This window comes from Protobothrops mucrosquamatus, unplaced genomic scaffold, assembly GCF_001527695.2.
Source record: "Protobothrops mucrosquamatus isolate PMUCROS unplaced genomic scaffold, P.Mucros_1.0 scaffold4, whole genome shotgun sequence".
NCBI classification, from domain to species: Eukaryota; Metazoa; Chordata; class Lepidosauria; order Squamata; family Viperidae; genus Protobothrops; species Protobothrops mucrosquamatus.
In genome coordinates, this window is record NW_015386391.1 from 1,138,281 (window position 1) to 1,153,687 (window position 15,407).

At 46.3% G+C, this 15,407-nt stretch overlaps 1 protein-coding gene across 1 annotated transcript; it reads right to left on the reverse strand.

Annotated features, from left to right (window-relative positions):
• Positions 1 to 2,562: 2,562 nt before the first annotated feature.
• Positions 2,563 to 14,175, reverse strand: FRMD7 (FERM domain containing 7). Its single transcript, XM_029287378.1, has 12 exons — positions 14,119 to 14,175; positions 10,043 to 10,147; positions 9,531 to 9,573; positions 9,042 to 9,120; positions 8,065 to 8,162; positions 7,660 to 7,774; positions 7,007 to 7,154; positions 5,811 to 5,906; positions 4,753 to 4,916; positions 4,422 to 4,490; positions 4,160 to 4,235; positions 2,563 to 3,606 (listed from the first exon to the last, which is right to left on the reverse strand). Exons 1-12 carry the CDS (start codon positions 14,173 to 14,175, stop codon positions 2,569 to 2,571), a joined length of 2,088 nt encoding a protein of 695 aa, XP_029143211.1. The 3' UTR covers positions 2,563 to 2,568.
• Positions 14,176 to 15,407: the final 1,232 nt, after the last annotated feature.

The window sequence follows — 15,407 nt, forward strand, 5'->3', positions numbered from 1 at the left end:
GCTGTGGGATTATTATTATTATTTGGTTTTCAGTCACTGGGGGTCCTTAACTTAGCATCACAATGCAGCGCCAAATTTCTGTTGCTAAGCAAGGCAGCTGCTAAGTGAGATTTGCCTCATTTTACAACCTTTCTTGCTACTGTCGTTAAGAGAATCCCAGCGGAGGACTGCCCGTGTTTGTGGGGCCCTCTCAGCTCTGATGCCCTGATCGAGTCTCTCCTCCCGGCCTTTCTCCCCCCCCCCTTCAGGTTCTCTGCCGGTGACTCCTGAGGAAGGTGCCCCGGGTGCTGCCCCGCACGGACCTCCCCACGGTCCACCCACCCTCCTCTGGCTCGGCTGTGCTCCTCGTTTTCCTGAGTTCCTGGTGCCTTTTGGGATCATCGCAATAGATTCTGATGATCGCGGATCGGAAAGGATTCAACTCCACTCTTTTGTAAATGGCAGACGTGCTTTTTGTTTTTCTTTTTGTATCTCCGGGACTTGCTTTGTTCCTTCTTCTTCTTCTTCTTTTTGTACAGAGCGACTTTTAATATTTTAGCTCCCACTTCTTTAACCCAGCTCAAACGAGACAAAAAAGTTTGTGCTGTTTCCTTCCAGTTGCCAAGGGTGGATCGGCCTCCTCCCCAGATTGGTGGACGGGCAGCCTTTTTACTCGCGTCCGCAGAAAACACGGTTCAGGAGCACTTTGTTTTTCTTCTCCTCTGCCCCAGTTGCAGGTCTCCTGAAGGCCCTAAAAGCCAGACTTGGCAAATCCCTTTGAGAGGCGGAGGCTGTGCGGAAGCCCTTCGCCCGCAGGATGTCGCTCTGGCGCCCTTTGGGCCCCGTCGCCTCTTTCGGCCCGTGTTGAGCAGGAGGAACCGGCCGCGGCATCCGCTCACTTGAAATTGGGTATTTTATGTGGGGTCACCTCCGTCTGACAGCAATATGTCAACGGCTTGGCGAGTTGTCCTGTAGCTCCGTGCACCGCTTGTGTGGATTCCTTTGTAGAGCAACCTGTCCCAGCAGCCGCAGCAACGGGGGAGGGGGCCGGGTGTAAAAAAAAAGCCAAGATGGCAGCCGGGGCCATTCTCTCTGAAGCCCACTCCTCTTTTTTTTTTCAAACATAGCATTGCACACGAAGGGGTGGGCTGCAGTCGGATGGACGCAGCCACCATTTCGGTTCTCTTGATCCCCTAATGCCCCGATATAAAAGACACTTTCACCGTGGTAAGAAATTTCGAAGCAATATTGTTGAAGGGGGTGGGGTGGGGTTGGGGGTTGGCAATAATGGGCCCAATTCGACCGAGTTGTTTCTTCTGGAGTAAAATTGGAGAAAAAGGAGAACCTGTTCTGTCTTGGGGGGCATCTGATCAGTACCTCCCAGGCAGGTTGAAATTGTGACACCAGCGTTTTGTGGGGGGTGTGTTTGTTTTTTTCTTGTAAGATATTGATAGACTTACGTTCTTGAAGTCTTTTACATGCATCCACAACTGTTTAATTTCCCCCTCCATCCCAAAGTGTATTTTTAAATATCTATTTACCAGTTAATATGCAAATAATTGAGTTATAGATATTCTTTCACGAAAAAGATAGTACTGTGCAGTACAGAGTGATTTTTTTTCCAGAAAAGGTAGAAGAAATTATAAACTTGCTTTCGATTATATATTTATGGTACTGTTGAGATGAGGTTCTCTCTCTCTTTTCCTTTTCAACCCAGTATGTATATTATGCTACTGAAGTGTATTGTATTTCAGTCTTCAGTTGTGGAAGTGTGGGTGTAAATTTATTTTTGATAAGTCTGGATATGTTTAATTTTATAGTTCAGATCTGCACATTTTTTTTTTTGGTTTTGCACAACATTCATTTTAAAGAATTTGAAGTATATCAGCCAAATATTGAACTGAGTTATATAAGAGTGCAAACAAGCAGTGATTTTTTTGTTGTCATTGTGATTAATAGTTGCCATTGCAACCTTTTCTTTTTAAGGAAAAAAAAAGATATAAAGACACTGGCAAGAGATGGTGGATAGAAATGCCAAGGGCAATTATTTTCAATGGTGCCTACACTGTAAAAAAAAAATCACAAAGAACTTTTAACTCCTTTGTTTTAATTTTAAAGAAATGTTTGTTTAAAAAAATTGTTTCATTGCTATATACCTGAAACACCATTAGAAATTTATACCTGGGGGGGGGGGGGAACGTCTGGACATAGTTTTTGAAAACAATAATGTTACGGATTAAATAAAATATTTTTATAAATGTAGAAGCCGTACAAGTTGTAAATACAGTTGATCCGAAGCTTTACAAAATAACCGTATCATCCGAGCAGAACCGTCGCGCTCCTTCTTCCCAGCGTCTCTTAGTTCTGTAAATCTGTTTATAGATTAAGCTTCTTTCACACTTTTGAGGAAGGGGGACCCAAAAAGTCAAATGGTTTAAAAAAAACAAATAAATATTTAAGTTCTATAATCTTCTGTGGTCAGTGTGTGATTGTGTCCCACCGAACACCTGAGCCAGGGATCAAACAAGGAGGCAAGTCACAAATCGGCAATGTGCCGCGTACTTTTGACTGGTGCCGTTGTTCTGCTGCCTACATAAAATAATTGGAGGCACCGCTCTCAGGATCATCAACGGTGGCAGGAACCAGGGCCTCCTCTCCCTCCAGCTGGAGGCTCCCTGAAGAGAGGTGAATTCGCACCCAGGGTCTTCTGAGAACCCGCCCATAGAGGGCATAGTAGTCCGGGAGGAGGTCTGAATCGGAGTCACTGGAGTCGGTCCCACTGCCCACATAGTGCTCTGTGGTTCGCTGGACTTGGGGAGGTTCTGGGAAGGGCGGCTGGGCGAGCACGCACTGCAAGAGGTCAATCTTTCTGCTGGTCAAGACAGGGCAAGGCCCGAGAGGGCGGAACTCTGAGCCACAAGGGAATCTGGTGGCTTTGACGTCCGATTGGCTCCAAGATCTTTTGGGGACCTCCTGAACACCGTAGTCAAAGACGCTCTCGTCATCCTCTTCCTCCATGCTAAGGTGGGTCACGTAGGTGGCCTGGGCCATGGCTGGGGGCTCCATCAGCTTGGAGTGGGCTGCGCCTGGGTTCCTTTGTGGCTTCACGGGTGCCTCACAGGTGCTGCCCTCCAGAACTCTTTCCTCAGTACGGTCCATGGTCGGGCTTTTGGGATACTGAGGTGGCCGGTCCACGTAGAAGAAAACTGGAGGAGAAGCCACCTCCAATGGCTGACTGGACACTGCCATGTAGGGGACATCGGTGTACGTCAGCTGCTGCCTTGGACTCCTGTCTCTCACATTGCTCAGAGAGGGGCTCTTGCTGGTGCCATCAAACTTGGAGCTGGGCTGGAAAGAGGTCAGGGGGCTTCTTGGCCCGTAGAGGCTGGCTGGTTCCCAATCGTGGTCGAGCTCCGTGTAGACAACTGGGAAGGCAGAGCTGCTTTGGGAATGGAGCAGCAGCAACGTTGGGTCTGCTTCTGGTTTCGACCGCTGAAGTTCATCGGCAAAGATGACTTCCACTGCCGAGTTTCTCCGTCGGTTGTCTAGTGTGGGTTCAGAAGTGTGGATGCCATTTGCGCCGTAGTAGCCCCCCATGGTGCCATAGACAAGCCGCAGGTCTTCCATCTGTGGGAAAAGTGAGGCATCAATGCTTAAGCTAAGATGCTTGAATGTATAACAAGGTTTAGCCTGCCTTCTTGAGGCCTCAGGAGGCCATTTATGATGATGCTTTTTCACCCAGGGGTGACAAAAACTCATTTTAAGCTTGTTTGGGCTGGATCTTAAGGAGAAATCCATGCAAATCCCATTTGCTCCATCCTTTCAACCACACCAGATCCAGGAAAATGGGCTGAAATTGTTCAATTTGAGGCAGCAATTCTTTCAAAGAAAGACAGAATTTAAGGACATCGTGCGAAGATCCTGTCCTTTGTCACACAGTTGGAGCACCTCTCCTCATAATGGGAGATGTCCAGATGTTTTTGACTTCCAAGCCCACAATCCCCAGCCTGCTCAATGGCAATTATGGGACGTGAAGTCCAACATAGGCCAAGAGCAGAGGCATGGGAAATTCATGGGTGCACAAAGGTGAGACTCATTTGCGACTACATCATCCCTGGTCTTTATTTCACACAATTCCATCACCCCTCCCCAACAGATCCCCCTGACTCAAATTACGTACTTGTTTGGAAACATCCGTCAGCAGATCCGGGGATGACCGGCATTGCCTGTCATGGTAGCGAGAAGAATAGTGTTTCCTGGAAGAGAAAACCACATTCTGGTGAGAAAGAAGTTCCCTGAGGATGGGCTTCGGCACGAGTCCGGAAGCTTGGAAGGCCAAACCTCTAGTCCTGGTGATCGACCCAGATGGGATCCTGCAACATTATCCTGGGACAGGTAGAATCGCCTTCATTTGTGAAAAATGTTCTTTCCACAAGCAATACCTCTCGAACGGCAGACTCTTCTGCTTCCCTTTGGTCCCATGTTCCAGCAGCTGCCTCTGAGTTCTCCCACTGCCGTTGCAAAGAGAGGAGTGGTTAAAGAGGGTTGCCTCTGCAGTACCCACCAAAGGCACCCCAAACTGCACCCACCAAAACGTTTGAGGCTGTCCCTTGGGGAGGAACAGTCCCCCGCCTGCCGGGGACTTACAGCTTAATATTTCACACCCGGAAAAGGCAGGAAATCAAGAGAAGCAAAGAGGAAGAACTTGACAGAGCCAACCACAGGCCACCAGGCTAGAGAAGGTGGCTGGCTTCCTTGCTCCACCTAAATTACCTGTAACGGAAACTGGAGCCTTTGCTGCAGAGAAAAGCTTTGGGTTTTGACTTTGGCTCGGTGGAGAGACGGAAGAAGGCATGATACTCGACGCACGTCTTCCAAAAAGCCTTACAGGTGTCGCGACTCGCCATGGTGAACTCCAGGGTATCCTTGCAGAGAGCCTGTCGGGGATGGAGAAGGGAAGTGCATTGGTCCAGTCCAGTGTTTCTCAGCCTTGGCAGCTTTAAGACAGGTAGACTGCCATTCCCAGAATTCTTCATTTTCAGTCTAGCCTACGGCCTGGAATGTCATCGCTGACACTCATCCATGCCCTGCTTAACTTTTCAAGATCAGCCAGCACCCAATATTTCTGGAAAATGAGGCTAGGGAATAGCAGAATGTTGTTAACAAGAGTTGGAAGGGACCTTGGAGGTCTTCTAGTCCAACCTGCTGCCCAAGCAGGAGACCAAATAAGATTTCAGACAAATGGCTGTCCAATTTCTTCTTTAAAAGCTCCAGTGATGGAGCACCCACAATTTCTGGAGATGAGCCATTCCCCTGATTAATTGCTCTCGCTGTTAGGAAGTTTCTCCTTAGTTCCAGGGTGCTTCTCTCCTTGATTAATTTCCACCCGTTGCTTTTTGTCCTGCCTTCTGGTGCTTTGGAGAATAAATTGATTCCCCTCTTCTTTGTGGTAACCCCTTAGATGTCTGAACACTGCTATCCTGTCTCCCTTAGTCCTTCTTTTCATTAAACTCGACATCCCAATCCCAGCAACCGTTCTTCGTATGTTCTAGCCTCCAGTGTCCCCTAATCATCTTTGCTTGTTGCTCTTCTCTGAATGCAGGAGGACCCCAGAAACTCTTCCTTTTTCCTCCTGAAACCCACCCCAACAATTTGGAACTTTGAAGCCTTGATGGTAGCAACGGTCTGCCAGCCAGCCTGCTGCCTCAATGAATCATTTCTGCAAAGAGTGTGCCTTAGACCAGAGAAATATCACCCAACCCAACCCCCACACAGACACTCACACACACAGACACAAACACATATGTCCCAATTCCCCCCCCCCCAGGTACCGAAATGTTGGCGTGGAGCTTGATCAAGAAATGCTTCCGTTTGAAACTCAGTTTCCGTATTTTGGACCAGTTGAAGGTATTAATCTTGGTGTTGCCCTGCAAAATTAAGAGCCAACAAGCAAATAGATCAGGGGTGTCTAACCTTGGCCACTTTAAGCCTTGTGGACTTCAGCTCCCACTGGGGCATTCTGGGAGCTGAAGTCCACAGATCTTAAAGTGACCAAGGTAGATGAAGACACACCACCAGGAACACAACACCTGACAAGTTGTGGAAGGTGGCTCATGGAGAGCCATTTTCAGTTGCTTGGCATGAAGCCTCTCAACATCCAGCACCAAGCGGGGATTATTATTTTTTAAATAAAAAAAATATTCTTTTCATTTTAGAGATCTCCTGACTGCTGCTTAGTCCTCTTCCTAGCTGCCTCTTTTGCAGCAATGGAACGTGAAAATCAGAAGTCCTTTTTAACCGACGACTGCTTAGTGCTTGCAGAGTTAAATCTATTGTCTCATTCTTTCTTTCCCCTACAGTTTTGCTGGAGAAAACCCTCATTTTTGCACCCAGAAAACAAAGCGTCCCACCCGCTTTTCCCTTGCTTCCTCCCCAGCTGAAGGCTAAGGCTGTTGAGGAGCGCATCGCCCACGTTTCCCAGCGCATGCTCACCAAAGCCGGGGAGCTGCAGAACCATGTAATTGCCACAAAATGAGACTTCTATTCTCGGCAGAAAATTATATGGTCAAGAGTTGTCTCCCTCCTGTACAACACCACGATCTGACATGGCAGCAGTTTGGTTTAGCAAGGAAAGAGAGGAGTTGAGGCGCCCACATCAGAGGGTGCTGGGCAAAGCCACAAATGGCAAGGGAACCCACCAGTCCCCACCGAGATTTTTCTCAAATACCCAGCCTGGTTTCCCGGGAGGCAATTCCCCAGGCTATACTTAAAGCAGGAAGCTTTTAATTAACATTAGAAAGGACTTTTGCTGATCAGCGCTGGCTTCCAAAGGCTCCATTCAATTACCAAAGAGGTCCATCTAGAATGATTGGCAGCTGCCAAAAGGGCTCCACACAACTCTGCTTTAATGCTGAGGGCACCAGGGTGCTGACCCCCCCCCCCAAAGAATTCATGCTTGTGAGGTCACATTGGCACCTTCACCTCTTGGGTATCTTCCTTGGAAAGGTGTAAGAAAAAATCATTTTACCCGCAGCACCAGGACTCCCATGTGGGTGACCGCCAAGTTGATCTGGGTCCCTTCCCCGTCACTCGCAGGGTGGGGGCAGATGCCGTACATCTCCAGCTTCCTTGCTATGTCCAGGAGCTGCACATCGGATTCAGCAGGAGTTTTGCCCCTGAAAGAAAACTGGGGGGTCAGCAGCTGAGGCAGAGAGAAGGGCTACGCTGCAGACCCCTGCCTTTGCGCTCAACCAGAATGTCTCCCTCCCAGTTCTGTTGCTTCCAGTTTGGAAACTGGAAAACTCTCTCTTCTCAAGTTTCTGATTTCGAGTTCAGAAAGTCATGTGAAATGAAACTTTCCACACATGGAAGTTTTAATTTCGTTTAAGCTCTCACTCCAAGGGATCCTGAGCAAAAGTAAAAAGTCTAGCACTGGTGACGTTACCTAGTTGGGTAATGAAACATCTGCAAAAAACCCAAAAAAGTTCAGAGAGCACCAAGGACCCCACAGTCCTCCTCCTCCTCCTCCTCCTCCCTGCAAACCCCACTCCCTTCTAGCCCTGATGATGTTATCTAGTTGGATAATGAAACATCTGCAAGAAAACAGCCAAGCTCAGAGAGCACCAAGTCGCCCTAAAAAATTAAAAAGAGCCACGTGGAGAAGACCGGTCGGTGACTTACATGTGCTTCTTATGGTAGCACATGATGCTGTTCCTCAGATCCTCTTGGTTCAGCAAGTATTTGTGTGTTTCCAAATGCTTTCCGTCCATTTCTTCGTGGAAATCGCCCAGCGCAGCTGCAGGAACAAGCGACACAATTAAGATGCTTCTGGGCAATGGAATCGGCTTCCTTCGGAGCACACACAGCCCGGTCCATCAACAAGAGCCAGGAGCAACATCAGGGCCAGCCCAGATCCCGTGGCAGAAAGGATTGCCCCGGAGGGGGCAAGAAATGTCTTTTCCCGCCCCATGGCGCGGTGCAGCTGTGTTACCCTCCCCGAGGCCCGGCCACGTCCTTGCCCCGTGGGTGGCCATCCTCTTCCTCTCCTGCCGAAGGAACCTCCGAGTTGCAGGACGGGGGACGTACATTGGAGGAGATGCGACACCATCAGAGCTGCGCTGTTGCTGCTGCAAGGGAGCTTCCCGCCGGCCAGGTCCTTCTTGATCTGAAGGGTGAACAGGTACCTGAAAGACATTGTCAGGGCTCTCACTGGGCTCCCCTCCCTCTGGAGAGGCAACGCAGGGAGTCCTCGGTTTACGGCCACAATTGGGACCGGAATTTCCGCTGCCAAGCAAGCAGTCATTAACTGAGTTGCGCCCGATTTTACAGCAGTTTTGCCACAATTGCTATGTGAATCCAGCTTCTCACATCAACTCTGCTTGTCAGACGCTGGCTGGGAAGATCCCAAGTGGCCGTATGCAACTCTGGCAAATACAGCTGACCATGATGGGGACGGTGTGACAGCTGTAAGTGTGAATACCGGTTGTAAGTCGCTTTTTCAGTGCCATTGTGACTTTGAATGGTCACTGAACAAATAGCTGTAAGTCGAGGACTTACAGACATGCTTCTTTCTGCTCCTCTCTGATCATTGCCAGCTTTAAGGACTAGAAACTTGAATTTAAAAGGACTGGTATGAATGGGAGAGAAACAGCTCCTTGAAATTGCTGAATCCAGTCTGAGTCCTGCATTGTTTGTTCTCTAAGGACATGGATTCTCTATCAACAATGTTCCCTTGTTGTTATTGTATTATTCACTCAGCTTATATATTTAACAATGCCCTGTTAGATATACTTAATGCCTTTAAATACTTCCTGCCTCCTGTTGTGGTCACAGCAAGTAAGAATAATAAACTTCTTTGCATGGAGGCTGAGTTGTATACAAACAATTTCATCAGAGAGAGCTGCATTTTACCTGGTTAGCCTTCTTTTTAAACAGATATTCAGAAAAAGATTTTCAGGATGCAATTATGCATTTATTTATTTTAAAAGGAGCACCTTAGGAGATGAGCAAAAAAAATGCATTAAAAAAGAATAAAATGAAATGAAAAGTAATGTGCAGCATACCTCGTCAACTCTTCTTTCAGATGACCCGGATCCACTGGGAAAAATTTCACCATAAATTTGAAAAGAATGTCCTTAGGATCTTAAAACACAACATCTTCATAAGTTTGGTTTCAAAAGTCTGTCGGGAACATTTACACACATCTTTTCATTTGAAAAGTGTCCCTTGCGCTAGAGACCAGCCCAGCCATTTCCACCGGCCCCTGAGAAGGATCCATCCTTCCCTGTATCCTTTATTGCAGGGAACTTGGCAACTTTAAGACTTGAAGACTTCAACTCCCAGAATTCCCCAGCCAGCCATCGGGAGCATCATCAGGAGCCCCTCCTGCCCTACGAGGGGTGTGTGGGCATCACCCCCCCCCAACCAGCAGCAAGGAAAACTAGATGGTTCCCAGGCTGGAGAGCAGCTTCTTGCCCCCCCTGTTTTCTACAGAGGGGCATAAAAGGAGATGGGACCCCCCCTTCTACATCTGCCTTCTCCAAGGTACTTACTTTTAATCTGCTTGGAGATGGGCTTGAGAAGTTCCAGCCAGGCCTGCAAAGAGAGTAAGGGCAGCCTAACGTATCGGAGGGACGCTAGCAAAAGGCCGGGAGGCGGCCTGGGGAGGGTCTGCGGGAGATAAAGAGGTCAATTTGGGGCCTCTTGCCCACCTAACAGAAGACACCCCCCTTTTGCACAAGGAACAGAGCCAGGAGCTTCTCAGAATTTCTCTTGCAGAACCTTGACTGAGCCAAGAGCCCCCCTCCAAGACTGGATTGGGTCCTTTGGGGAAGACAAAGCCCACTGAAAGCCAGGAGACCCCCCCCAGAGCCCTTTAGCTTCTGCCCACCTCAGCAACATCGCCGGAGTTCAGCTTCTGACCCCTTGCAGAGGGAGAGACCCATGGAAACGGGTGTGTCTAAAGCAAGCTTAATGCACTCTCATTCCCCACAGCCTGTGTGGCATTCTTATACAACCCCCCACCCCCACCCCCACAGGTGGTCATTCCCCCTCCCAAACTTACAGCATGCCCCGCAGGGCTCCAGAACTCCAGTCCAAAATATTCCTTTTCTGCCAGGTTCAAGTGGTGGCAGCTCAGGTTAAATAATGTTTTCCCAGAGGACTTTTGCTGAAGGGGCCAAAAAGGCGAAGGAAGGAAGGAAGGAAGGAAGGAAGGAAGGAAGGAAGGAAGGAAGGAAGGAAGGAAGGAAGGAATAATGGAGAGAGAGAGAGAGAAGCAGAGAGATAAACAGAGCTCTTTGGCAAAGAAAGAGGCACAAGCGTCATGTCTTCCACAGGCTCTGCTTTGTTCAGTTTGCTCAGGGTCTTGAGTTTGAGAAGGGCTGGGGTAAAAAGGGGATGCCCAGAAAATGATATGAACAGGTGTATGAAATCCCTGGGAAGGGAACCCAAACTCCTAGCAGATGTCTCCTTCGAAAAGGTGGATCTTTATGGAGCTCTTAAAGATTTGTGGTGGGGCAGAGACCATTCCCAAGCGACTTAATCAAGAGTTGTGTCTTTAAACTTGAGAGATACTTGCAAGAGTTGGATTTTTGAAACAAGCCTGGATTCAACCAGTTTATTTGCTGAATTGCCAGATGCCCAAAACTGACCAAAAAGTCTTTGTTAACTCAGTTCTGCCATCTTGCACTCAGTCCTGGCCTCTCAGCTGACATGAGCCAGTGTGGGAAAAAGCCAGGGCAATCTAAATTAAGCAGCACAAACCCATCAGTAATTAAAGCTAATTAAGCAGCAATAAGCTGGAAGAGTGACAAAGTTAAATACCTGATTGTTCTTGAGTTTTTGAAATTTGGGGGCAATTTCAGAACTGTAAACATTTCAATCCTTGATAAACCAGGGGCGCCATCTTCCCAACCCCTGTTTTCCAGGCATGTTGCAGCTTCCAAAACTGCAAAAGTGGGAATGCGTAGGACATACCTGAAGTCCCCCAGGTTGGAGTAGGTTTTATTTAGATACAAGAATTCCTGTTTATACTTGAGTTGCATGCTTGCAGCCCCTCCCGAAGCCAATGCTATCCACTTTTAAACACTTATTAAATTATATTGGCATCTCACGTTAATTGGTTTCATGCTACTCATTTCTGTTTCCAGATTTCAAATGGTAGAAAATATAAAATAAAAAAATACAAAAGTATATACTGTATAAAGGTACTGTTTGGGAAAAGTATAAGCAAGGTATTCTATTGAAGAAGCCTATTTCCAAAGATTGTGTACATTATACAAAATTGGTAACAAACAAAAACACTTTAAATAAGTAAATAAATAATTGGGAGCTGCCCAGTTGGTTATTCTATTTATCAAATTTATATGCTGTGCATCTTGTGTTATGAGACGATATTCAGTGGTTGTAAAGATGGGCAGCTATATGAAGGCTTTAAATAAAATTAAAAGGTTGAAAGAAGTGTGCACTACATTATATACACATTTTAATGCAAACTTTTTAAAAATAACTCAGACTCAAAAGGAGAGATAGGAGAGCCAACCACTGGGAAAATTTGCAAAACTGATACCCTGAAATTGTCAGAATTGCATAAATAAATAAATAAATAAATAAATAAATCTGAGTGGAATCAAAATAGATTTGCACATTTCTGTTCCACACTAGAACTAGAAATGATGTTTTGTAAAAATTAATCTCCTCTGGAGGGCCGAGCCAGACTCAGGAAACTAAACCTCTTGAAAAGCCAGCGGAGTTTCTGGCTGGACCGGCTGGTGGGCAAATTGGTCCTGGCACCCTTCCAGACGCACCTGTCCTCTGACTTGGGCTGCCAGGGAAATTGAGGGGTTGCTGACACGCGGCGCATTGTGCTCGGTGTGAAGCGCGCATGCTAACATCTTACAGATAATCCCTTGTTGCAGTCACGGAGGTTTAAATTGCTACCCTGGCACCAAAGAGGCAACTAGGGAAATGACAGGGTAATCACTGCCTTTTCTGGAGGGGGGGAGGGGGGGCTCCTATTTCCACAGCTGAGTGGCAACAGCAATTAAAGCAATTATCACTGTTTATTCCTCCTGCTGCAAGTTTTGGGAGCCAGAGATCAGCCAGGGACTTTTTCCCAGAGGAAAGAAACAGCCTGAATTAAGGCGATGGTGCTTCCTTGCCTGGGAAGGATGCTCTTTTCAAGCCCTCTGAAGTGCTGCCACCATTCAAGGTGCTGCAGGTGTCAGGAGAGGGAAGGCCCAAGTCAGGAGACAGAGTCTGGAAGCTCCTTTTCTGATTAACACACTTTATTCAAAGAGAGGGAAGTGCATAAACTGCAGCTGTTCCTCCTGATTATTTGCACCATCCAAGGCGTGCATTAACGTTTCTGGTTCCTGAGTGCTCAGGGCGGCGTTTCTCAATCTTGGCAGCTTGAAGATGGGTGGACTTCAACTCCCAGAAATCCACCCATCTTCAAGCCGCCAAGGTTGAGGGACACTGGGGAATTCTGGGAGTTGAAGTCCACCCACTCTGCCCTTCTCTAGGTCCCTGGTTTCATTCTTGTCCTGCAACGTTAGGATGTTTTTCCTGCCATTCAATCCAAACCTGCCCTCATGCAACTTATTTTTTTGTATTTTGTGCATGAGTGTTTGAAACACCCAGACCTTCTCGTGGGGTTATACCTGAACCCCTTCATATCATTAAGGTAAAAAAAGGGGGCACAATTGTCCCTCTGCTTTTCGTCTTCTCCATGCAGAATTCATTAAACTCCCTTCTGCTTACTGACCTTGAAATCCATCTAAAAGACTCCCGGCTCACCCCACTGGTTCTACTAGCAAGAGCCCCGTCTGATTAAGAGAATCCGTTGGAAAAGTAACCCCAGGCAGTCTCTCTTTCTCTCTCTCCTCTCCTTCTTTTTTTTTTTTTTAAAATTCCAGGACATTATTGTGACTCTTGGACATCAAATGCACCACAGGCCTTGAAGGCATTCTGGAGGATTTGAAAAGAAAACCCAATCCTGGGCTTTAATGGAGTTGGAGTCCTTTCTTGCAGCCACACGGCCTATAAAGCTAAAGCGGAGAAGCAAAGAGGCAGGAGGGGTAATTGCGAAGGAAGGAAGCGAAAAATGCTGAAACTGAAATAAAAAAGGGGGACACTCCGCGCTAGCGATAATCCCACAAAAGTAGGGTTTCATGATTACAAGCCAGAAATCCCAGTTCCAAGGTAGACTTCATGTGTCCCTGTCTGTGCAACGAGTTTCCAAGGGCTTTTGAACTATAAATCTTAACCATTCGGCATCAAGAACAGCCTATCAAGATGGAGATTAAACGATGAGGGTTTTGTTTTTTTAAAAAAAGCTAAATGTTGCACTTATGCTCCATTCTGTGTACTTTTAGAACTAAAACCATCAATACTGTTGTGCTGTTCTTACTATGTTGCTTTTTTAAAAACAAAGACACATCCACATGGATGTAGCAAAAATTCAACTGCACTTTGATTCCAAAATGTATGTTTTTGTTGCCTGGAAGATTTCCTTTTGAAGCAGACACCTTTATCTTCTGATAGGTATTTCTCTCTGACAGAGAGCTTTCAGAAAGATCTGTCCTTTAGATAAAGGTATTGGGTAATCCACTTTTAACTATAAGGCAAATACGATGTGTATAAAGTGCAGGAATGCTAAATTTACCAAAATTTGGTAACTATCATTTTGACTCACTACAAGTCTGCGATTTTAGCTGTCAGGAAGCCTGTTTTTCAGCACCTGCATCTAATTCATTCTTTGGAACATTAATTTTATAGAACAAATGATGCAGGAGCTAATTTATAAAATAATTATTTTTAAAATTCTTAACAATTTGGTGATTACAATTCAAGACGAAGACTTGGTTGTGGACACGCTCTTTAAACATTAAAATGACTTATTTGCTGTCAGATAAAACCATGACTTTTCTCCGAAAGGGTCTTGTTCAAGGAATATTTAGAAACAGTCAAGTCCTTACTGTGAATTAGCAATTGTTCAAAATGTGGGGAGATGCAGGCATCTAATTAGATTTTAAAAAAAGACAGAACAACACTGAAATTAAAACATCACCCAGTCCAAGAAGGTCAAACAAATTCCAGCAGGCAAAATAATAGACAAGAAGCCGTGAATATACTTACATCGACCACAAAGATCTTCTGAGAGTCATCCAAAAACTGGACTTTGAGATGTAGCATCCTTAGGTGAGTGGCTCAGCAGCCAGCCAGGATGAGGCTCTGTGCAATCTGAAGGGAGGGAGGGAGGGCGTCTTACGAATCAGACAGAATTTTATTCTTGGTTGGATAAGAACAGGAGCCTTGAGTGCAGATTTTTGCAAAGGCGCATAAGACCGACAGGGAAGATGGAGGAGATACGTGTCCCTGTCAACCATCACAAAACCGGAAAAGGTTCTCTTTTGTTCATGCCTTTTTCCGTGTTCACCTCTTTTCCAAGTTCCTCCTTGCGGAGAGGCTAAAATTCTCCCCAGAACAAAGAAATAAAAATTGCCTTGCACGAGACCCAGACCCAGGTTTTCTCCAGAGCTGGTCCGCCCTGCTCCATCGGTCCTCAAGATGAAAAGACTTTGCTCAAGCCATGGCAAGGGACAGGAATGACCGTCTCTCTCTCTCTCCATTTTTAAAGTTTAGGGATCTTGGTTCAGAATTTGCAGGGTTTCTGCATCTTCATGCAGAAATGTAGGTCAGTGTGTGGTCAAATAGGGCAGGGCTGAGTGTAGGAATCCCCTTGGAGAACCATCTCTACTATCCAAATGGGTTCTTAGCAAGAGGGGGGTTTCCTTTCTTATTCGCTTGTGGTTTCCCCTTTAAAAACCTATCCCTTAATTGGGCCTACCAATGCCTGCAATCCAGCTGGTGGCTGGAGTGGATCCGCTCCCAATATCTGTTTGTGTTGCATTTCACTTCCTGGTTTTAACAATTGTTGGGGGGGGGGAGGAATCTCAAAACCCTTAGCTGTACAAAATCTAATTTCACTTCCCCAGAGAAACAGAAAACCATGTATGCAGAAGGTCCAAGGATCTAGTATTGCTCTGAGATGTTACTCCTAAGCTAAACAAAATTTTTGAAATAATTTTGGGTCACAGGCTGACCAAACTTCAGCCTGCCGTTACATCCTTGAGCCTCGTGATAAGATCAGTCAGGAGGATCGAAGCATCTTTACAAAATGATTATGGAAACATGCCTTTTCTCTTGCTGTCATGTACAGGCAGTCCCCGACTTACAACAGTTCATTTAGTGACCAAAGTTACAGCAGCATTGAAAAAAGTGACTTATGACCGTTTTTCACACTTATAACCATTGCAGCATCCCTCTGGTCGTGTGATCACAAATGTCTTACTTAGCAACAAAAATGTTGGCTCAATTGTGGTCGTAAGTTGAGGACTACCTGTATACGCGGCTATAGAAAACCA

Bases quoted from the DNA above. Each gene is read 5' to 3' on its own strand.
- FRMD7 (XM_029287378.1), bottom strand. From the start codon at position 14,175: ATGCTACATCTCAAAGTCCAGTTTTTGGATGACTCTCAGAAGATCTTT. The intron at 9,121-9,530 runs GTAAGTACCTTG...TTGTGTTTTAAG, and splicing joins CATCTCCAAGCAGATTAAAA to ATCCTAAGGACATTCTTTTC. The intron at 8,163-9,041 runs GTATGCTGCACA...AATGTCTTTCAG, and splicing joins CTGAAAGAAGAGTTGACGAG to GTACCTGTTCACCCTTCAGA.